Here is a 23,538-nt window from a genome sequence, read left to right as displayed (position 1 = left end):
TACCCTCCGGAAGAGAAATTAACCAAGCTGGGAGGCGTACCCCGTCCTCCTCGTCACTACCGAGACCTGCCGCCCCGCACCGCCGAGCCACCTCACCTAGGCTACCTCCGATGTTCTCCATTTCGGGAAGGGGGGGGGCAGCTCTGGCACCCACGGCAGCTTCAAACATCTGCTCCATCTCACGCCGGGAGCTGCTAAGCAACCGCGCGCCTCGAACTTATTGAAATTAAACTTACTAATTTTACCCCAAATCCTTCCCTTCGGTTTCTCAACGCGGCGTGGGAAAGCCCGTGCCGAGCAGCCCACTCCCGGATCCCGTGACTCACGCTTGGCGGAGCGGGAGCGGCTCCGGGCGGCACCGGCTGCCGCGAGGGACAGGCCGGGCCTAGGCCCCGCAGCGGGGGGCGCCGGGCCTGCGAGCGCTCCACAGCACCGGGCCTCCCTTTCTCCCTCCCGCCCGCCAGGTAGCGAAGCCCCGGCCGCGCCCCCCGCTGCCCTGCAGACTGAGCAGCGTCGGGCCGGGTCGGAGCGCCCGACCGCCACGGCAGCTCCCCGCCCTGCCCCGCCGCTAGGCCGCAGCGCGGCCGGGTCAGCCGCAAGCCGCGCAATGCCGGCGGAGAGCCGGGCTGCCTGGGGCCCGGCGGGGAGGCAGCGGCGGCGGTGATCGCGCCGGAGCGGTTCCACCCCCCGCCTCCCCGCCGGGGCCCCCGCACCTTCTTGATGTTGTAGAGCCGGGTGAGCATGCCGACGCCCCGGTCGTTCAGGATGGTGAGCTTCTCCGCCAGCTTCTGCTGGCTCGGCTGCAGCACGGACCGCGACATCGTGACCCGGGGCACCCCGCGCCGCAGCCAGCCCCAGCCCCGCCGTAGCGCGGCCGCCGGCCCGGCGCAACCGCCTCCCTGCCGTGCGCCGCCACCGGCCTCGCTCGCTGCTGCCTCCGCGGGGCGTGGCCACGGCGGGGCGGTGCAAAGTCACGTGGAGCGGTTCTCGGGCGCCCCCTGCCGGCGCCGCCCGGGGTGTCAGCGCTCCGTGTGGCCGGAAGCGCCTCCGCAGCGGGCAGCCGCGGGGGTCCCCTCCAGGATCGTAGATCCATGGAATCAACCGGGTTGGAAAAGACCTTTCAGATCAAGTGCAACCGTGCCCCAGCACTGCCAAGGCCACCACTGACCCGTGGCAATGAGGCCTCGTCTCCACGGTGTGTGAACACTCACAGGGACGGTGCCTGCAGCCCTGCCCTGGGCAGCCTGTTCCAATGCCTGAGCGCCCTTTGGGGCAGGAATTGTTCCTCAGCTCCATCTAAACCTGCCCTGGTGCAGCTTAAAGCCATTACCTGCTTGTCCTAAGGTGCACGGCTGGCTGCTTTAGCTGTGGTTTGTAACAGCGGACCCATTGAGCTGCGTTGCAGGTGGAGCCCCAAGGTGTGTGTGAAGAATACCCGTTTTTCTGCCAGGTTAATTACAGAGCCTGTTGGGGTTTTTTTTAATCAACTGCAATCGAGATCTGAAGCTCAGAAAAGCATTGCGTAACTATCATCATCCAGCGACCTCCCACCACTTGCGCAGCCAGACAGGGGCTCTTCATCACGGGGCTGTAGCGATAGGACAAGGGGTAATGGGTTCAAACTGGAACAGGGGAAGTTCCGGTGAGCTCTTAGGCAGAAGCTCTTCCCTGTGAGGGTGCTGAGGCGCTGGCCCAGGGTGCCCAGAGAAGCTGTGGCTGCCCCATCCCTGGCAGTGTTCAAGGCCAGGTTGGATGGGGCTTGGAGCAAGCTGCTCCAGTGGAAGGTGTCCCTGCCCGTGGCAGGGGTTGGAGCTGGATGAGCTTTAAGGTCCCTTCCAACCCAATGCAGTCTGTGGTTCTATGAAACACCATTTCATCAATTAGATGAGTCACTTCTTTTTTCTCTTGAAGCCACATGAGCAAAAGCATAGATCTTTAAGGAACAGTGATACTTCCATGCTCTGAATGTCAGTGAGAGGCTTCCATGAGAGCTATCCCTCACCACAACCTGGTACTGAAACAGTTGCATTGCTAAGCGGCCAGCACAGCCAGCTGGCATGCAGGGCTCCTGACTGCAGTTACTGGGAGATAGGCTTCAGAATCAACCTTCTAATCTCCTTTTTTTTTTTCTATAGTGGCACCACCATCTGTGCCTTTTTTTGCATATTAATACTTTCATTTAATTTTCAGGTTGCATTTTCACATTAGAAGTCAGAATCAGAGGATATCCATCCTTTAGTGTTTTTAAAATAATAGATTTTTAGAAAGCATAGAAATGAATGTGAGAAGCCGAACTGTAATTAAATTGTTACTGGCCTCCTCCATTTTGGCAGTTACAAGATAATTTATGATTCAGAATGAAACCAAGAAGCGAGAACTTGGAGTTTCAATCTGAAGTCTGCTATTGACTCATTCTTTGGCCTTTATCAGATGATTTTCTGCCTCAGCTTTGTGTCCAAGAGTCAGGAATACCTGGCAACAATGCTGTAATGTTTTAATTAGGTTAGACCTGACCTTTCACTACTGGAGTCAATGGAAAACATTAGAAGCATTCAGATAGCTATTTAAATTTATAAAGCATAAAATGCTATGTAATTTCACAGTATTTAATGTATAATATCTATAGTAATATCTTTTACACAAAACATCTTCCATTATTATATTTTTTAAATATCAAATATACTCTTTCTAGTTGCAATTTAGATGTTTCCCATGGAGTTGCACTGCAAAATAAGAACAAATACTACTATTGAGAGCAATTATTTTGTTTCTCACTTACAGCTAAAACAACAGCAGCCAATTCTAAATTCCACATCCAATTATTTCTTTAGCCATATTGAGCCTTCTGGAAGTTTCAGACATTAATGATCACAGAATTTGTAATTTACATAGAGCCAAGCAAGTGGAATATCAGCATTGTGACATTGTGTTGGGTATTTTTGTGCATCATATTAAATCATCTATGATCTAATATCCCAATCTTCCTTCCTCTGGATTTAGTAGAAAGACTATGGATTACAGTGGAGTCAAAATAACTTGGTTTTGATTAAGTTTGGCCTTACAGAGCTCACTGGAGGCCCTTCAAGCTCTCTGTAGCTACTAATACAGTTTTCAATGTGAAAACAATCACAGTTGCTCTCTGCACTGCACAGGTAACAGGTTGAGGCACAGAAGGGAAAAACTACTCTCTCTTTTGTAGTAACGACAAAGCATCCTGTTTTTAACTCCCACACTATTCATGAGGCTGTTTACAAGATCTTATTATAAGGAGCCCCTCTGGTTGCTATAATTTTTTAATGCAAATGGTGGGTGCTCAGTTAGCTGCCTTTCTTGAAAACATATTGAATATTGGAATAGGGAAAGGATCAATATCAGTAAACAAGAACTTCTGATGCTAGCAATTTTTGTTCCTATGCAGCCATACAGGCCTAATACTAAATAGGTTATCTGAATCACCACTGTAATGTGATTAGGCAGAGTATCTTCTAACATGCAAGCAGATACATTAAGCCAAAAAATGATCTGTTTATGTAGAGCCTGACCAGTAGACCAGATGTTTTCAAGTACAGAGTTTCCCCTACCACCCTTTACGAAGTGAGGGCTTTTCAGCAAAGGTATCAGCAAAGTACCAAGACCTGATTAGGAATGGAAGGCGCACCACATCTCAACTCCAATAAGGACATGGAAAGAGAGATCAAAACTCAGCAACAGAAGATTTTACTGCCCATGCAGACACAAGATACTGCTGATGAACTAACTGGTAGCATCTTGCACATCTAAGAGTAAGGACTGGTGTCAAGCTTGGAACTACAAAGCATGTGGTTTTTTTCCTCTTGCTTTTAAACACTTACTGCTTATTAGAAGGAGAAAATGTGCACATCTAGAGAAGATATGGTATAGCTGAAAAGTTAGGTTCCATAGAAACCACATCAAAAACACTTGGAAACCTTTGCTAAATGTGAAAGGAGAAATCTCAGTAACAGAAAACAGACATCACCCAGGCAAACTTTGTTAACATGAATGCATGTAATTAAGCAGTCAACAGTTTCGTCATCATTTTGATGGTGGCTGGGTAAAGCCCATGCTGTCGTACTACTTTTGCTGCTACAACTTTATGTAGAAACTGCAGGAGGACATATAGGTTTTTGGCAGGAAGATTAATTTAGATTGTAAAAACGTCTGCATTGTACAATCTGGGCTCACCAGTCTAGCAGCAGGCATAACAACCAAGTGGAAATACAAGCTTTGTCAGTAACAGCTTAGCTCTTATAGGTGTGGCAAAATTAAACGAAGGGAAGAATTAGGCTGACAATTACTTTTAAAAGACACGACTACTATTGGCTTGATGATTTATTAATGATTAACATTTAAACAGCTTTCTATATTTATTCCAGACGTAAGAGTTTAGGGCAAGTTTCAAACAGCACTTAGATTGGGGTGGAGCTCAGGTCTGGTCCTTTTAAAAACTTTCTGGTCCCTTTGGGGTTTAATCGTGCTATGTGCTATGGGGCTTTCAGACAGTAATGAAAATGCTATTTGAGAAGCTTCATTAGAATAATCACCAAGTTGCTACACATGTATCAACACTACTCAGTGTTCAGTGAAGGACACAAATGGGATATAAAGTTTTTTAGCATTGCTACCTTGTGTAATGAACAATTTACTTCTGCAGAGTAGACTGTATTGCATCCTAAGTATTTACCACACATCAAGCTTACATTTCTGTAGAAGTATTTCTCTTACACACATTACTTTTCCTGTGTGCATTTTTTTCTGCATTGGTTTAACTTCTTCTGCTCTGGGGACTATGCAAAACTCCATGACCAGTCAGTGGAAAGGCAGCTATCAGGAGCTGCACTCTCCGTAAGTGATGTAGCACAGTCCACTGCATAACTTCTGCCCCTTTGGCCAGCAGAAGCCAAGAAGCAATTTTTACAGACTCATTTTGTTTAATATTTCCCTTTCAGGTAGAAACAATTCAAAACACAAAGCCAAACTGTTACTTGCACAGATCTGACTTTTTAAATGGTCATCATAATCACAATTATTTGGGTCATGCCATAGTATTTATTTGTTAAGAATTCATAAATATTTTTTACATTGTTAAACTTGTAGGTAAAGGCACAGAATCTGAAAACTTTACCACACAAAGTTTGTAATATTGTTTAGATCACCTGTAAAAATAATAAATAGCATTGAACAAACACAGTTGCCTTTATCAGGCAGACTTTTAGTTTTATCTGAAGCAACAACAGGTTCAAAAGACCTATTATCCCCACTAAACCTAGCTGACAGATTCATTATATTTTAATCTATAATTGTCTTGATTAATCCAAACCTTTTTCGTTATTTAATCTGTCATGAAGCCAGTAGGTCTGCCATTTCCCATGTTCTCCTTTTTCCCTCTCTAAAGGTATTTTAATCTATTGTCTCATTAGCATGCAAGTTCACCTGTGTGCCACCTCCCTGTTCAATTTTGTGCATGTCTCTAAGTCCTTCTAGCTGAGGCTGTATACGACATACAGCAGTTGCTCAGAGATACCAGGCCTTTGAACTTGAGAGAACCTGAACATTGGATAGGGTAACATCAAAGAGCTATGCAAAGCGAGTCTGAAACAGAAGGTGACTACTACAGCAGTGATTTTCTCATTCGCTGCAGAAACCTGCTCATCTGAGAATGCATGAGCACTTTTGCTCATACTGGAGGGACCAGTATGATGAGCATGCTCCAGAACTTCTAGTCTGACACTGTGCAAATGAGCCTTGATCACTGGAGAAGGAGGCTGCTAGCAACACTTAAGAGCTAGCTTTCTCGGTGTGTCCCAGGTTCATGACTAACCAGTAATCAAATGTCAGCCTGGTGGCTACGGAAGTTTGTGACAGCAGGAAGAAAGTTGGTTACCTGTGAGCTATCAGCATGGGTAAAGAGATTAAACTTAGAAAAGTCCTGGTGGGCTAAGAGTTGTCTTTTTTTCAGCCTGGAGCAGTGATTACTTTTCACACAGAGGTGGAAGCAAGATAGCAGATTATATCCAATTGTGTAGTTTCAGAGTTAGGATTGCAGTTAACTCTTGCAAAGACCATTAAGCAAATGGATTAAAGAGTTTTCTTGTTGGCTATGAAACAAAGCTTAGGAGGGCTGGCAGAATGAGTCACTCAACCAAATTAAGGTCTTGATCTGGTATGGGTGTTGACCTTAAGTTAGGTTTCTAGGCAGAGGTTACATCGCCAGCTTTAAAAACATCCTGATAAATCCTGAAATCAGAAAAGGCACTGGATTAGGAGTCCACCTAGATTAGAAAGCACATTTTAATTGCAATTTCCTTACAGGCTGAAGAGTCAAGAAGAACCAACAGTGATCTTCAAGACGTCTGTGAGGCCCCTAGATAGAGACAGGATGCCTAATGTGGTTACAAATCTTTAACATACAGATGAGTTAGCCTATGCTAACTGCCCCCTCACTAGGCTAAATCATGAGTGATCAGTGTGCAAAGAATGACCTCTGCTCTCTTTGAAAGTGGGATGTGGTCAGAAACTTGTGTGTTGATGCTGGAATAAAGATGCCAGCTAGTCAAACAAGAGCTATCAAGGCGGTCCTGCACACAGAAAAATTGTGGGGCTTCTGTTGGCCACGTGTCTTCATCTATCTACAGAGCCTTCTCTGGCAGTCACATACAAGCTCATGTGTTCTCTACTTTAGCCTTTGTTAAACTTCTCATAGATAAATGGAGTAGCACCATGGACTAATGATTTGCTACAGTTATGAATGTACAAAAATAACCTATTAGAGGTTTCTTTGTCTCCTCTCTTCCTCTCAGCAGAAACCAGGGGAATAGCATGTACCTCTTTAAATGCAATAGCCTTTACAGTCCATCCAGCAAAGATTAGGAAAGAAGTCCTCTGCCTTAAACTTACCCTATATTTAGGGGAGGAAAATTTTATCCAAGGAACACCCAAAGAATAAAAGGTTTTCCCCTGCACTGTTTCTAGGAATTAATTTACCAGTCAGTGGGGATCCTGAATAGTAATTACAGTAAAAATTAAGCTAAAATGTTCCCTTTAAAAGTCTGAGGTTTACATTCGACAGAACAGGCCAACTGTAGATTTTTATAGACAAAGTATCCCTCAAATAATGATAGATGCATCTATCTCAGTCCTCACAGCAAAAATAAATGCCAGCAGTATCACTTTCTTTGTTGACACATGCAGCATCACAAATTTAGTTATGATGGTAGTATCATGAGTAATATTGACCAATAAGGCTTTACTCCGTCACCTCTAATTTGTATTCTCTTACAGTTCACAGGTACAGCCTCTTTGGTCAGGGATTTTATGTCATTAAATATGAAGTGATTTTATGGAACTTTTGAAGTTTATAATGCTACGCTTACTCATTTTTATTATTCACTAGACCAGAAAGAAAATAAAAACAGAGGAACTTGGTCAGACCAAAAGCCCATCCAGCTCAGCACCGTGTCTCTATCCAGTGGCCAAAGAATGGAACACTAAGGAAGAACGTCAGAACAGGGAAGCACATTCCACTGCTTCTGCAGAATGTATTCCCAGACACCAACAGTTGTGGCTCAGGGACTTTATGAGCCAGAGACACTGTCTTGCATTTAATACCTGTTGATCTCTTCTGTGAATATGTCCATTGCCTTTTGAACCCATTAAAGCTTTTAGGATTCTGTAAGCAAAGGCTCACTCAAGCTTAACTGTGTCTTATATATAGGAATTTTAAGAACTAACATAGGTCAGCTCCTGCCTGATAGATTGGTATTTTGAGAGGCAAAGGAAAATTAGATCTCTCCTTGTTAGTGAGACGGAAGTTATTAGAGAGCCGTGGGCTGGCTGCATCAGGCTATAGACGCAGAATGAGATAGGGCACAAATGGCTTAATTTTCCTTCTCTGCCTGCAGGGAATTTCTTCCCACACACAAGCAAGCAAATGAATGCAATACTAGCAGTATGCTAAGGCAAGAAAAGGGCATGCAGAGGAACTGTATTCTCCAATATTATTATTTTTTTTGGGAAATGAGGTGCTATGCTGATGCTTGTTCCACTTCAACTTAATCCCTACTTACAGAAGGCATCTCTTCATGGTAAGCAGTAAGAATAGGTCCTACTTCCATGTCAGGCTAGGCTCATATACAAAATAATTCTCCTACTGCCTTGGGTTCATGATCCTGACTAGGTGGTCTAATGGTTTCCTTCTGGAACTTTGTGAAGCTAGAAAAACTTACTATGCATCCTGGTACAAATTGTAACAATATTTTGTTATGCCTGTGGAAGCCACACATAAGCAAAAGCTACACATAAGATGCTACGAGAACTCTGAAACAAACTTTGACTTTACCTTCTTTAACTTTCAAGGTTGTAGGCTTGGTCTTTGCTGCAAGAGAAACTTCTGGGGACTTTTGTTCTAAAGTAGCTTTCATGTCTTTGACCACTGAAATAAATCTATAGAGAAACAGGAAGTCTGGGGGACAGATTAATTTCATTTGTGCAGAAGTAGGCTTCTAGAAGCTGCACTGCAAAATGGAAATTGCTCTTTTGAGTGTTCCGATAAAAAGCCAAATCGTGAGCAGTCATAACGGTGAGCCATTGAAAAATCATAATTTTACCTTTTACTTCACCCCTGCCCCTTAAAAAGGAGAAAGAAAAACATACTTTGGGTTTCAAAGGACTTGAAGGGATAATAGAAGCTCACCTATTTCTCTTGAAAAGCTCAGATTTTTCTCTTATCTTTTTAAAGGTCCTGACCCTTACAGGTTCTTTTCAGGCCTTACTGTGAAGTTCATCTGAAGTAGTTTTTTTTTCTGAAGTGAAGGTAACCTGAAAATGAAATAACACAGAAATGGTGGAGAACAACTGCCTGGGTGACTGATGGTCTATGCTAGCTGTTGAACTACCCATCACTCCTTCACAGAGCAGCTAGCCTGAGTGGAAGGTGTTCTGGATGTGTACATTTGTGTTAAAATGGGTCACATTTTTGTAGTCTCTTACTAGACTGTTCCTTTCCCTGAATAACTTTGCCTGTGTTCCTACTACTGAGCTAACATACCTGGTTTTACACCGAGTTTCATGAGCACATTAACATTATGCATATATATATATTATTATATATATATATATATTCACTCAGACATGACTGCACTGAAGCAAGTCGAAGCGCTCCTGGAGAAGAGAAACCTGAGTGCAAATAGCAGTGGAATTCACATCCTATTTACATAACACAAACATCAGTTGTGCCAGATCTTCCTCACACCAACAGATCCCCAGGGATACTCCCTATGGCTATTTAGTAAACATTTCAGGTTTGCCTTCTACCCTGTTCCTCACTGCTCATTATTCAGCATGATCTGTGACACACTATAAAACTATACATCTTTAGATCAGTGAATCAGCCTGCTCATTTGCATGGATTACTCACGAAGTGTGGTGAGAGCAGACAGGAACGTCCTGATAAGTGTTTATAGGGCCATGGCTGTGCTTGGCCTCTGGGGAGATTTCCCTGCAGCAATATGAGAAGACATGCCAGTGGAAATACCACTGGCTCAGGCTAGCTTTGTAAGAGCAAGCTAACAATGCTGCCTGAAATAAATAAATAAATAAAATAAAGAGAAGCTGCCTACCCTTCAGGCCAGGGATAGAAGGTAGTGTTTGGAAGAGGTCCACGCACTTACCAATATTATTAGGAGCAACCACTGGGCCTCTTGCACATGCCTTTTGCAGCATGGACTGAGTTTTCTTACGCATGTTGTCAGAGGCAGATCACCAACTCAGTCTCTCAAGCGATAGACTCAAAGGTTTGAGGAACTGTCTTTATTTCCAGGCTTGGTCAAGATGCATCCTTTGCTCTTAGCTGAAGAAACACTGCATAGGTAAAACCGGTAAGAATGATGCAGCATACATTAGAATATTATACATATGTTAGAAGCATACATATTAGAAGCGTAGCTTTAATGGATGTTTCGATTTGTATGTTAAAGAGGTATGGGAAGAGAGAATATGTAAATGTGTGCTTAGCATATATACTACTTCTTACAATGGAAAATCCTCTGCAGCAGTAAATGAGCACCCCAATTATGCAGAACTAAAGCACACCAAAAAAATCAAGGTGACTCCTACTACCTCTGGCCTCATCCTGTTCTCACACACAAGTAAAGGTGCGTTGTTTAGCGAATGTGTCTAGAGCATCTCGTGTGTTACAAACTGGCAGTGACAGAAACCCAGAAACAGACCAACACCTTACACTGAAGCTGGGCTCACTGACAAACAGGTCACAGTACGTGTAACTACAGCAGTATGTACAGGAATGCCCTGTCAACTTTTTGTTTTGATAACTTCTGTACACAGCCTTCAGCATGATCCTGCTTCCCATAACTGTCTCCATTTGGACCAGCTACTATGCCAACACTTTTTAAATGCCATGCGCTTAACAATTTGCCCCTGCCTTCACCCCTACTTCCTGCTATCCTAGGGGACAAAAACCTCAGGGATGTAGTGATTTCAGCACACATAACTGAGAACCCTTGTGGATTTTTCATATTCAGTTCCAGAAGAGGCCTTGCTACAAACTCATCCTTACCCATAAAAAAGATATTCCAAGATTTTGTCCAGACTTTGGTAGCTTTTTAAGGTCATATGTTTCACTTCCCAGTTAGGGGGCCACTTAGGAAAGATTCTCCAGGCACGTTACTGGGTATCAGGATGAAAGAGATAGTATCTGCAGTCTTGTTGAGGATATGGGATGAAGGTACATAACCAAGCGGAAAAGAGGACAAGTCATTCTCCATCAATGTAACTCTCACTTTGCTTTGACTCTAGAACATTCCTTCCGTGCCCACCAGAAGCCTAAAGACAAGCAGACAAGCCTAAAGGGTGGAAAACACAAGGATGAGAACAAACGCATGGTTGTCTTTCAGCCAAAACCTCTCTACATGAGAGAAACGGCATGGAGCACAGGCACATGCCAAGAAAATGCCTGTGAAGGGAAATGTGAGCATGTCAGGCTCCAGCCATGCTTCTGTGTACCATCTTGCTCTGCTGCTTAGGGTGTGAATGATCCTGAGCTTGTGCCTCCAAACTGCTTGCTTTTTCAGAAACAGGAAAGACAGCAGGAGTAGGCACCACATCTTGACAGCTTTGCAAAGCTGGAGCTTAGACTCTGTCAGGTAGGGGCCTCCGTGCTGTGTGGGGCACATTCTGGATTGTATAAGGCAGACTAGTCATTGCTAGAAGTGCTTTTATGTGTGTTGGCACAAATGGTGGAGAATTAGTTACTAAGTCAGGAGGCTGCTCCCACTCACGTCAGTATGGACAGGAGCCGCCTGTCCCAAGGGGTCCAAGTACCACGGAGTGCTTTGAGAAGAGTCGAACAATTTAAGCTTTAAGCTATTCTTTGCACTTGTTTCAAGTATGACATCATCTTCCTTAGATACTATCATCCCCAAATAGCACAATGCACTTCCGAAAAGGCTTACTGGAATTTTATACAATAGCATTATTTCTATTTTAAATACCTCTTGATGCATGCTATGGTCACGCTTGCCTTTCTCATCACCAACACTATATTCGTGATTCACTGTCACCCTGTGACCAATTGCTGCACACAGTTATTTTAACCTTCTCAGTTATTTTCAGCTAATGAACATACAGTCTGCAGCAGAGGCTTGTATTATTAGTTAGATATTAGCTGACAGTATTTTGATTTTTACCCCATTTCTCTCATTCCTCAAAGTCATCTGGTTACTTCAGTTTGAAACGTGAAGTAATTAGCGTACTAATTAGGGTTTGAGTCTCTGCTTCAGTCAAATTACTGACATAAGCCATCGACTCAATTTTTGGTGCATTTTCCTATCAAGTTCAACCCTTCAACATGCATTTTTCAGAGTGCAAGGCTGGTTTCTCTAAGTCAGCTGTCTGCAATGTCTGGTTACCATTTCTCTCATAAAAGCTAGCTCTTTTGCAGAGATGATTACAGGCAGTACCTGGACCAAAATGAATAGTGGAAGGAAACAAAAGGCAACAGAAAGATAATGTATCATCATATGAGCTAAGTGTGTATGAGCTGCTTTCTGTAATAATTAGTGCCCATGTTACAGTTTTTGCCCACTAGAACAGGTTCTGCTGAATTTCTTGGCAGACGAAACAGAAGAACCTTGAACTTAAAAATTACTTAAACTCTACTGCGTTTGCATTGGTAGATAGCTTATTCAAACCCTGAAGATCCAGCAATACCATAAATGCATTCAGCTAATGAAGAGGAGGCAGCATCTCGCTCCTGCTGTATCTTTAGAAGTATCTTCTACCCTCAGCAAAGCATGCAAGAGGAAGCATTTATCTGTGAACTGAGATCCCAGTTTCAAACTCTACTCTCATTATTATCTTCTCTTCCATCTTGTGATGGAAAGTATGAACAATTTAACAGTAGCATATTAACGCCTGTATCACAAAAAAATAGTGGCTGAATATTCAGGCTGGATCTAATACTCATGATATGGACACACTAATAATAATGTATTAACTCTGCATATAAACATCTACAGAATATTTGGATTTCAGAGATAACAGTAGTACAGATTTCATGTCCAGCAGGGACCCCTGGTGTTTAAGGTAGTTATAACAATGATAAACATTCCTAACAGAGAATAATCCATTACCTTGGGATCAGCTGCCTTTCTGTGTCCACACATATTGCAGACTCTTCCTCAGAGGTTAAGGAACAACAGATAGTTGTATTATTACGTTCAATGGTAAGTAGCTTACAGATCTGTCACAGCTTAGTCTTGTAAATGCTCACACATACCCCCCATTCTTGTACAGGACAGAAGGTGGTTAAAAAGCACATCCCACAGCCTTGCTACTCTAATGGCAGCCTTCTGGGCCTGGATTGCAAGCCAGTTCTGCTCAGGCCTTGCCAATTTCCTGGCACGTGAAGCTCCCTGCATTCCTGCAGGATACCCTGCTTTTCTTGGCTTTTCTCATGGGCAGTGGTAGCAAGCCAAGGCAGCCTGAAAACCAGCCATGAAATTCTATGCAATTGCTGTCTTAACATGGACCTAAAGGTCTCCGTTGCATTCTTTGGATCCATTACACCAAAACTATTGATTAGACATTTCCAAAAACTTCTTAAACTTGGTTTAACTTCTACATTGTTTTAACTGCTATGAGCCACAGTCCACTTTGAGAGGCTACTGAGTACACACGTACCATAAAGAAAGTTACAAGAATGCCTACTTGCATTTAAAATTTCATTTTCGTTGCACAAAGTGATTACTGAGAATTATGTTTTGTCCTGGAGCTTCTGTTTTGCACCTTTGTTACCTTGATCTCTGATTCAGCCAACATCTCTGTTCTGTTCCTCCCCCTGCCCTAAGCATCTTCCTTGACTTTATCTCTTGGTTTAGACTCCTGCTTTTCCAGGCAGTGTGTAGGGTATTCTGCCTTTTTCATTTGAACTTGATTTTATGTCTAATTCCCATCAGAAGATTGTCTCTGGCATTCCTGAAAAAACTTTTGCTCTTGCCGTTCTTAACACTATCCTCTGCTTCTCAAATTGACAATGCATCTGCAGACCTCTTTACACGGAACTAAGGTGCCTTTGTTCTGTACTGCATTCTAGCAACTATCACAAGATCCTTTCACAGTCATCATACCCTGCCAGCATAGCTTTGAGAGATATTATAACATCAGAGGGGATGTGCTGTAGTAACACATCTTTATTCCAAAACCAGCATGAAGGAATCTAAAACCCCCAACACATAATTTGTATTTAATTCTGATTATATATAAGGCACGATTTAACAGCATTACCTTTCCACTCCACGAACAAAAAATTCCCATACTCATATGCTAGCTGTGTAACACCACAAACAGCACTTGATAGAGAACACATGTAAATGTAAAGATTCAGTGGCTGGGGAATAAAGGAAAAACAGGCTCACCTTGCCTCCTTTTCATTCCTATGCTGCTTTAATGATATCTGCTACGCTCTTCGCTGGCACACCAAACCCCCAGAAATAATAATTTAAAAATATAAATTCACCCCCTCCCAAAGCTTTAGTTGAACCCAAAACTTTCCCCCGGGCTTGTAAGTGCTAAGCAAAAATCAGTGACAAATCTGCGACTGACCCCACCACAAACAAGACCGGCCCCAGCGCCTCGCAGGGGGTTCTGTGCACAGCGGCAGCTCTGAGAGCATGAGCAAATGCGGACGGGATGGGGACGAAGACGAGATCAACACCACCGCACCGCCACCACGGAAGGACCCCTTCCCCGCGCTCCCAGCCACGGCGCGCCGAGGCACCGCCCCCGAGAGGCCGGCAGCCAATGGGGACTGCCCGCGCTCTGCCAATCGCGGCTCGCCTGGCGCGGGGGCCGGAGGTTGGTGTTGCTCGGCCTAGGCGGCACCGTGCGGTCAGTCGTGGCCGAGCGGCTGTGGTTGGGCGATGCACTCCCTCGCCCAGGAGATCCGCAGCTTCTCCAGAGACAACCTGCGGAAGCAACGCACCCGCGTAACGACGCTGACCGGCAGGAGGATCATCGAGACGTGGCGCGGAGCCTGCTTACAGGTGGAGGAGGAGGAGGCGGCGGCGGCGCCCGGCGGTAGCGGCTATGTGCAGGACCTCAGCGCCGACCTGCAGGTCGGCGTCGTAAAGCCCTGGCTGCTGCTGGGTGAGTGCGGCCGGGGGGCGGCGGCTGCGCGCCTCGTCCCTCCTGACCGGGCCCCGGGCCCGGGCCCGCCGCTCGTTTGCCCCGGAGAGCCAGCGCTCGCTGCGGGGAGCGAGCCCGGGGGCCTGCCAGTGTGGTTCGGCGTAGCGACCGGCGCGCTTTCTTCCCAGGGTCGCAGGATGCTGCTCACGACCTGGAGACGATGAAAAAGCATAAGGTAACGTTAACACGGAAGTCGAAATGCCTCTCGCGTAGTGCTTGTTGGTGCGTTTAAGTTAGAAAGTCTTGAAATATCCTTAAGAAAAATTGTATCACATTTTAATTTGTTAAAGGCTGCTGGCTTGCAGGGAGATGGATGCCTGCGAGCTTCACCAGAAGCTGGAATACTTTGCTGTAAGAGTATTGGCCGTTCAGAGATGTTTAAGGGCAGGCGTTTCAGCTCGGGACACCGAGCAGTGTCAGGCCTCCCTGCCTTGTGGGGAGGGGTGAAACAAGGAAAACAAAGCAGCAGCTCTAAGTCTGTCCCGAACTTTGGTCTTCTTACTCTTCTGTGTTACAGTAACGGGGTGATAAGTCCTTCGGACAGCGGTGCTGCTGCAGGACAGGGAGTGCACCAGTCTGGCATCTGGTGCCATCTAAGTGTCACTTCACTGTAAGTTAAAATAACCCACGACCTGGCCGTAGCCTGAACAGGGCAAAGATGACAGGAGGCCAGAGGTGGTCTCACCTGACAAGCGCAGATATAGTTTACTCTGAAATCCTTCTGCTGCACTGGCAAGTACTGGTTAGTTCCTCAGCAGAAAGAGTGTGAAAGCTCATGGGTTAGGGCAGGCTTGAGATCTGGGGGATTGCTGGGTGGTCTGTGCTCTCATTCCTGTTGCTTTCTCTTTTATTTTTCACCTGTGTGCTGAGAACTCCCTTTTCTGTTGAAAATCCATACTTTAGTCTGTGTTTGGCTGAGCGCAAATCTTTTAATTTCCTCTCAAAAAAACCCAAAGAAACTGAAATTTATTACAGGAATGTTAACATGCCTTAAAACTTTGCATGGAGAAAAGCATACCATAGACAGCATATGTATGTAAAACTGAACATTGCAGTTGCGTAAGGTACAGTCTGTGTATGCCTAAAGAAGAATTCATCTTTGCTATTGCTCATTTTGCCTGCTATTGTCAGAAAATGCCTATTTCTCTTTTTTTTTTTTTTCCCTTTTTTGACTCAGGTTACTCATGTTCTAAATGTGGCATATGGAGTCCAAAATGCCTTCCTTGATGACTTTATATACAAGACCATTTCTATTCTGGACCTCCCAGAAACTGATATTATCTCTTATTTCCCAGAGTGTTTTGAGTTTATTGAGAAAGCCAAGGTACAGGTATGGTATATCAATTATTGATGTTAGTAGTTATCCTGTTTGGATTATGTATTACGCTGTTTGAAAGCTAAAGCAGCTTCTTTTGTCAAAAGAAAGTGTGGTACCAAAATCATAGTTTTGCCACTGCCTTTTTAAATTTTAAATTGAGAATCCAAGCAATTTCTAAGCTTTTGTAGAGATGTGGTACTGCTTTAATCCCCATTCTCTCCAGCACTGTTTTGTGCTGGATGACTGTCTTACATGTTTTAGAGAAATGCTTCCTTAATACAGTAAGACCAATGGCTGACTTTAGATAAAGAAATCACATCCTAAGTCCAAGTTACTGCATCTGACAGAGGAAAAAGATTAAACTTGACTTTCTATGATTTGTCCATTGGGGATGTTGTTTTGAATTAGAAGCAAGCCTAACAGGGCTTTTACAGATCTGTGTGGTTTGTCAGCAGTAGTCTGCCATTCTTGTGCTTTCCCCTGGATCATCCATTGAGTTGTGAATCCACATACAATTACGTACCAAGACTGTCAGAGAACGTTAAGTGGTCTTGGAGCCAACCTAGGATTTAACTGCTAACAAAAGACATGACCTCTAGGGAATGGGGTGAAGGCACTCCTGGGATTGCTTGGCAGACTTGTCTATTACTAAGACCATCCCTGACTTCTATTCTTCCAGCTTACTGTGTAATTTGTGACAAATGTTGCTTTGGTATCAAAACTATGACTTGACAACCAAACCTTATTGCATGTTATTCCACCATATCTACCATATTCATTATTCATGTAGGTGTGGATAAAAGCAGATAATCTTGCCCCAGCTTTCTTGGTGTCACACAATGTTCTTTCCTTCTCTCATTTATTATTTACAAGCTATGTGATCCACATTGTCACTTAATGACCTCTTCAAGGTTTCTAGTTACGGTTTCAACTTCATTTCAAAATGAGACTTGCCATTCATAACTGCGTAGCGTTGCCTTCTGCCTCTGATGTTTGTTTTCCAGTTACTATTTAGTAAGCTGTGGAGTTTTCCTAAGAAGTTTTATAGCAATGTTAATAGTTTTCTAATGGGAGAGTTGGGTGAAAGAGCAGGTAATTGATGGAATAGATGGCCTCCAGGATCACTTCACAAAGCATGTAATAGTAGTATGTGGGGACAGATCTCTGGATGGTTTGAATCACTTTATTTGCTTTCTTAAAATAGTGTTAAAAGACTTTATGATAAATTATATCATGAAGTGCTTTTCAAGTAATCATGAAGAGCTACTACTGTTTCATTTCCTTATATGGGGGAGGGAGAGGTGCTCACTGATGAGAGAACACGATATATGAGAAATCATTACTAGAACATCATTAACTTACTGAAGGAGTATGTGAGCACTTGAATTTGAGAATGCAAATATAGCCTGTACTGTTCAGTAAGTCACTGCCAGCTGGTAGTTGTAATAGGATTGACTTTACTAAAATGGTAACTGCTCAAGTCTGTACACATCATGGTAAAATTCTGATATTGATCAGAGCTCACCTTCTAGGCTCCCAACTGGCAGGCAGATTTTCCATTACCCATGTCAGATCACAGTGCTGTGAATAAAGGATTTCTTTTTTATCTTTCTGTTTAATATCAAATTATAAAACCTCTAAAATCTTGTTCTTCCAGGGAAGAGATCTTGGCTCATTCATGAACATCTCTCCTTATTGCTCCGTCTCTCCCTCCTAAAGAAAAAGCCCTAGCACCACTGTAAAGTGGATCCCTAAGGAACTACATTAGTTTATGGCTCTTCACCAAAGGCTTTATCCTTCTTTTTAATTTCTTTCTTTGGTGAGGCTTTTTGTTCACTGTGTATAACCACTGTATAATCAACTTTTCTCTGGTGGAAGGCAATTTTGCTTCCTTCTATATAAAAATTGTTAAAAAAAAACCCTTGGTCTTGAATCTTCAGAGGTTCTTGCAAGACCATGGACAATTTCTGGGTAAGCAAAGATTGGGCTACATGGATCAGAGCAAGGAGTTCCCAGTAAATAGATAAATGACATATTTGCAATCTGTTTCTCACTTTTATTTTGTATTAATATCTAATGCAAAATTAGTTAAGAATTACATGCCAAATCAATCTTTGTATAAAGAAACAACAGAGTTTATCAAAGGAAGATAAATGTTCTCAGTATTAAATTTGATTTTATGTTACTGCCCATGTTCATTCATGTTCAGTAGTTTTGAGGTCTGTTGCATGGATATCACTATATAATTGTTGGCAATTTTCATGGTTTAAGCGAAGCCGGTAACTCAGAACCACGCAGCTGCCTGCTCATTCCCTCCTTTTTCCCCCTCCCGCTCCCAGAGGGATGGGGAGAAGAATCGAAAGAATGTAAATCCCACTGGTTGAGATAAGAACAGTCCAGTAACTAAGGTATAATAAAAATCTACTACTGCTGCCACCTATAATAATAATGACAAGGGGAATAACAAGGGGAGAGAATATAAAACTAAAAGGAGAAAAGGAAAAGAAACCAATAAACACAAGTGATGCACAATACAGTTGCTCACCACCTGCTGACCGATACCCAGCCCGACCCCCACAGCGATCTGAGCCTTCCGGTAACTCCCCCCAGTTTATATACTGAGCTTGACGTGCTGTGGTATGGAATACCCCTTTGGCTAGTTTGGGTCAGGTGTCGGGTCTTTGCTTCCTCCTGGCTTCCTGTGCCCCTCCTCACTGGCAGAACATGAGCCTGAAAAGTCCTTGATTGGGGTAAACATTACTTAGCAACAAGTAAAAACATCAGTGTATTTATCAGCGTTGTTCTCAGGCTAAAGTTGAAAAACAGAGCACTGCACCAGCTACTAAGGAGAAAATTGACTGCTACTGCTGAACCCAGGACAGCAATGTACAACAGAACAGTAAAACAAACAAACGGAACAACCTTAAAAGAAATGTGATAGAGGAGAATAGAGCATTAACTGTGAAAAGAAAAATAATTACTTTCAGTGCTTATTTTTTACCCTGAGTGCCACTGGTAGATAATTGATTTTGATTATAGCATGTCTGAAATAACTTCCATTAGATCACTAAAAACTACTCCAGACCTACAGTGGATAAGCCTCATAATTTGCTTCATTAGCAGTGGCATAAATATAATCTCTAATGTCATCATTTTCATGTCCTTATTATAAAGGAGATAGTAGATTTACACGTCACCACTGGCACTTCCTCAGGTAGTTGAAATAACATGTATGAGTCTGCTGTCTGCTCTGCTGTAGTCTGTGTGACTGGGAAGCATGCCCCTGTGAATGTAAGAAAGGGAATGAGGGTAACAATTTCCAGCAGGCAGTGCAAATGGGGGGGGATGTGATTTCCATTGCAAAAAGGGTGGTATTGTCATTCATTGTGCTGGGGTGCAGGAGCTTAGATTCAGCTCCTAGCTCTGCCATAATCTTACAGTGTTAACTTGAGCAAGTCATTCTAGTCTCAGCTTGGCATTTCTTCAACAAGGAGATTAACACTCAATTTCTTACTTTTTTGTGTTATTATGTAAATGGAAAAATTTTTGGAGCAGGAACCATTTTCTGCTCCGTGTGTTTGTTAATATACTAGATAATTGCAACTCCTCAGTCTGTAACATAACCCATCAAGTTCCTGGAGAGAAACCCTGGTGGTTATAAGGTCTCTTTTACCTCTGGGTAAAATGCCCTATGAATAATTTGTGCCTGTTAGGGCAGACAGAGCAGGCTATTTGTATCTTGAATATATACGTTTAGCCTCAAGTGTCTGAGCACATTTTGTCATGTTTCGGTATCTTTCTTCAGAATATGAATGTGCTAGGGGCTTGGGGGACTTTTATTGTGAGAGAGGCAGTTGCAGAGAGTTTGGGCCAGGCCTTTTCCAGGACACAATCTGATGTACAAACAGGAAGCCTGGGCCTTGGAAATGTCACCTAAACCACACTAGGTCAGTCTCACTGTCTTTGGGTTAACTCACACCCATTATTTCTTAATGAAGACGCTTGCAGTGTCTTTTTAGAGTCATTCAGATGTCTCAAAGACTGCATGAGAAATGCTGAAGAGAAATCCATTAATTTTATAGATAATTCATGAGAAGCCTGAATAATTCATGATAATTCATGAGAACCCCAGGAGAAACATTTGTGAATTTGTGGGAGATTCAGTAGTTTTGGATTCTGCACCTTGGCCCTCGGTTAAAGGACCCTAGTTGTACCAGCTGCTACAGTGTACCAGCGGTGTGACGGGGGGGTAGAGATTTGTTGCAAGTTACACCCTATCTTTTCTGATTTTTCTGTTCCCATGCATGATCCTGTTTATCCAGCGCCTTCACTGAAGAACTTCAGAGTATTCAAGAAGCATGAAACTACAAGATGTTCTAAAACCTGTCTCTGTTCCTAGCTGTTTGCTGCCTTGCCATGTTTTTAATCTGGTAACAAAACCAGTCAAGTTTCTTTCCTTATTGCTAATGGAATCTATTTTAAAATTGGCAGCCAGTTAGATCAGGTATCTTAGTATCCCAGCTGTCTGCAGTTTGCCTTTTACATGAAGGGGCTGCTGCAAGGTCTTGGGGAAAGGCACAGAGGAATGTTTTTTTAGTTCTAAGTTATGAATTAGATTTGAAGTATTGGGTGATTATAAAGTGGCTTTGGTTAGAAAAATACTTATTTTGGGGCTTGTATATTTGTGTTTGGTGTGTGTAAATATTTGCGCTGAGCTCAGCTAGGAGCTTTTAGTAGGTCTAAATAGACCTTTAAATATTGTTTCTAATACTTGTTGCTGTCTGCTTAATGAATATTCCAGCTTATGTTTCATTTGTTTCTCGAAGGATGGTGTGGTGCTGGTCCACTGTAATGCAGGAGTCTCCCGTGCAGCGGCAGTAGTCATTGGTTTTCTAATGAATTCCGAAAGACTGAGTTTTGCTAGAGCCTTTTCCTTGGTGAAAAGTGCAAGACCTGCGGCTTGTCCAAATCCCGGCTTCATGGAGCAGCTTCACAAGTACCAGGAACAGAATATAAAGGCCAATGGAAGCATAAATGATCACAACTGATCAAAAGGGAGAAGCAAAACAATCTGCTTTGACTATACAGTAACAGATGTTGGATGTACTTTAATATGTCATTTTGCAGTTCCCTTTCACATACGCATTTTAAAGCCTTTACGTATTTAGGTTTTTTTCTTACCCCACTTTGACCCCTTTTTTTTCACCATGTAGTCTGAAGGCCAAATGGTATTCCACTGACTTCAGAGGTGATTTTGGCCAAGAACAAGCTCTGCCTTGAGGACTAATAAAAAGACAAAGTTAAATTTTCCTTGAAATATTAGAGAAAAAACCCAGAATTATGGTTTTGGTTGGTTTTTTGGTTTTGTTTTTTTGGTTTTTTATTTGACCATAGAATCATAGAGCAGTTTGGGTTGGAAAGGACCTTAAGATCATCTAGTTCCAACCCCATCAGAAAATGCAGGAAATAGAGAAAGGAAATAAAATAACTGAGATAAGTTGTCCTGTTCACTTTAATACTAAACCAAATGTCTCCACTGTAGTTGGTTGTAAAAGCTAGAAAATAAAATCTTGATACAATAAAGTACCTTGATATTGGATTTTAAATTTATATTGCAACTAAAGAATATTTAATTGAATTTTGTGTAACCATTAAATGTTTTTGGAAATTAAAACAGATGGTCTTTTGAGGATGCCCAAAATGTGTAGGATGCTTTAATGCTTCATGTCTTTACTATTTCTCATTAAGTAGTGATTTGAAATGTAGTAACATGGTGTTTCCAAAGTGCCTGCACCAGGCTGTCAGGGATTTTTAGTAGATTATTTTGGTGGAGATACAAAATACGTTTATAATGACCTATCTCTGACTCACTGCTACTGCCTTTTCTTTGCATTTGATCTTCATGCCAGGTTGGACGGGCTTGGAGCAACCTGCTCTAGTGGAAGGTGTCCCTTTCTGTGGCAGGGGATTGGAACTGGATGAGCTTTAAGGTCCCTTTCAACCCAAACTAGTCTGGAATTCCGTAATGCTGTGATTAATTTGCTGTCCCCTCCATTTTATATCAAATATAAAGCACAGACATCATAGCATTGGTACTGTTGACCCTCCTGACAGGTCTTTGGCTGGAATGACTGTATTAAGATGGCATGGTTTGGTTTGGTTTTAATGTATCTGTAAAAGATGCTAATATTTTGGCCTTTATGCCAGTTCCAAATTATTTGACATATTAATATGCAATAAATTAAAAAGAACACCGTGTTTGGATTTTTTTTTTGTACTGAAGGGATTTGTTAGGCATGGTTTCATTAACTGGTAGTGTTCTCTCCTTTTAGCACTAGTTGGAACTGCAGCTTATCATTGTATATGATCATAAATTGCTCTTAATAAATGCTAATGCAAGGTTTAGGTTACAGGGTGGCTGATTACTGTACTGTGGTCACCATTTCCACGGGGACTGGTCATTGCGTTTCCATTGCAGGCATGCATGGCTCTGTGCTGTCCACACCATGGAAATGGCTGACGGTCCTTTCCCTGGCCTGTAAGCTTTCCCGCCTCGCCTCAGCGGCAGGTTTGTGAGTTCTCAGCCCGTAGGAATAACCAAGGACAAGCACTCGTGTAATAAACTTAAATGTTCAATTTGCTGATCAAGTAAAGTTTGTGTATTGTATGGCTGTAGGTTTTGTAATGTTGATATTGAGTGAATGAATTTGAGTTTTGTGTAAGTGTCAAACTGATACGGAGGGCTTGATAGAAGAAACGCTAGTGCCTGGGAAAAATAGAGTGAAAGCACTTTAAGTCTGTGGAATTTAGGGGCCCCCACTAAACAGGAGTTAATTGTTTTTCTAAAGTATAGCATTTCCCACCATCCTTTCTACTGATCAGACAGAGCCTTGCAAACATTTGCTAGCTTGAGATGCTCCTTGCCTGCCCCTGACCAGAAGGTCACCCTGTTCTAAATCTTTGCTAGTTAACAGAAGAATTACAGATATGGCTGGTTTCAGCCAATTGTGTAACCACTGGGGCGTCCAACTGTGCCAGAGGTGAAAAGTTTAAGAGGAAGACTCGTTTACTTCATCTTGAAGACCCCTACTCACAAGAGGAAGACTCATTTACTTCACCGTGAGACCCTCGCCGGTGACCACGGGGAGGCACTGCGCATGTGCAAAGGGCCTTTTAGCTCATTATAATACGAAGCGGGGATAGGTCATGAATATGTATAGGGGTGTAACGTTAGAGGGTAAATGTAGCGGGAAACAACACTGAGGGGCGTCTTTGGTGGAGCGGAGACTGCCCTGCGCACCGAGCGCTGCTTGCTTATTGCCTCTTACCCTTAGACAATGTGAATAAAATGTCTGGGATCAGTCGTGGCTAAGACTGGATTTTTACAACACTCGTAACGACTGCTACGGTTGCGTTCAGCTGTGTGTGTAACTACCCCCGTACGGCCCAGCGCCGGCCGCCAGGCGCCTACCCAGAGAGAGGTAAAATCCTCCCCTCCCGCG

The 23,538-nt window shown here is 43.1% G+C and overlaps 2 protein-coding genes across 5 annotated transcripts in view; one reads left to right on the top strand and one right to left on the bottom strand.

Annotated features, from left to right (window-relative positions):
- The window catches only part of NCKAP1 (NCK associated protein 1), a 61,353-nt gene extending 60,425 nt beyond the window's left edge, over positions 1–928 (bottom strand). For all 3 annotated transcript variants that reach the window (XM_080632116.1, XM_080632118.1, XM_080632117.1), the window contains exon 1: positions 714–928. In XM_080632116.1, the coding sequence (XP_080488242.1) occupies positions 714–821 (108 nt within the window). In that variant the 5' untranslated portion in view covers positions 822–928. The remainder of the gene's footprint in view (positions 1–713) is intronic.
- Positions 929–14,403: 13,475 nt separating this feature from the next.
- On the top strand, positions 14,404–23,409 carry DUSP19 (dual specificity phosphatase 19). Of its 2 annotated transcripts, none has more exons than XM_080632010.1 (4): positions 14,404–14,679; positions 14,847–14,893; positions 15,896–16,042; positions 20,863–23,409. In XM_080632010.1, exons 1-4 carry the CDS (start codon positions 14,454–14,456, stop codon positions 21,082–21,084), a joined length of 642 nt encoding a protein of 213 aa, XP_080488136.1. In that variant the 5' UTR covers positions 14,404–14,453; the 3' UTR covers positions 21,085–23,409. The 2 variants fall into 2 exon arrangements, with proteins under 2 accessions (XP_080488136.1, XP_080488135.1); XM_080632009.1 differs by having other exon boundaries at positions 15,896–16,048.
- The last annotated feature ends 129 nt before the right edge of the window (positions 23,410–23,538 follow it).

The sequence above is a fragment of the Psittacula echo genome (genome assembly GCF_963264785.1).
Source record: "Psittacula echo genome assembly, chromosome: 20".
Taxonomy (NCBI): Eukaryota; Metazoa; Chordata; class Aves; order Psittaciformes; family Psittacidae; genus Psittacula; species Psittacula echo.
This window is presented reverse-complemented; position numbering and strand designations above follow the sequence as displayed.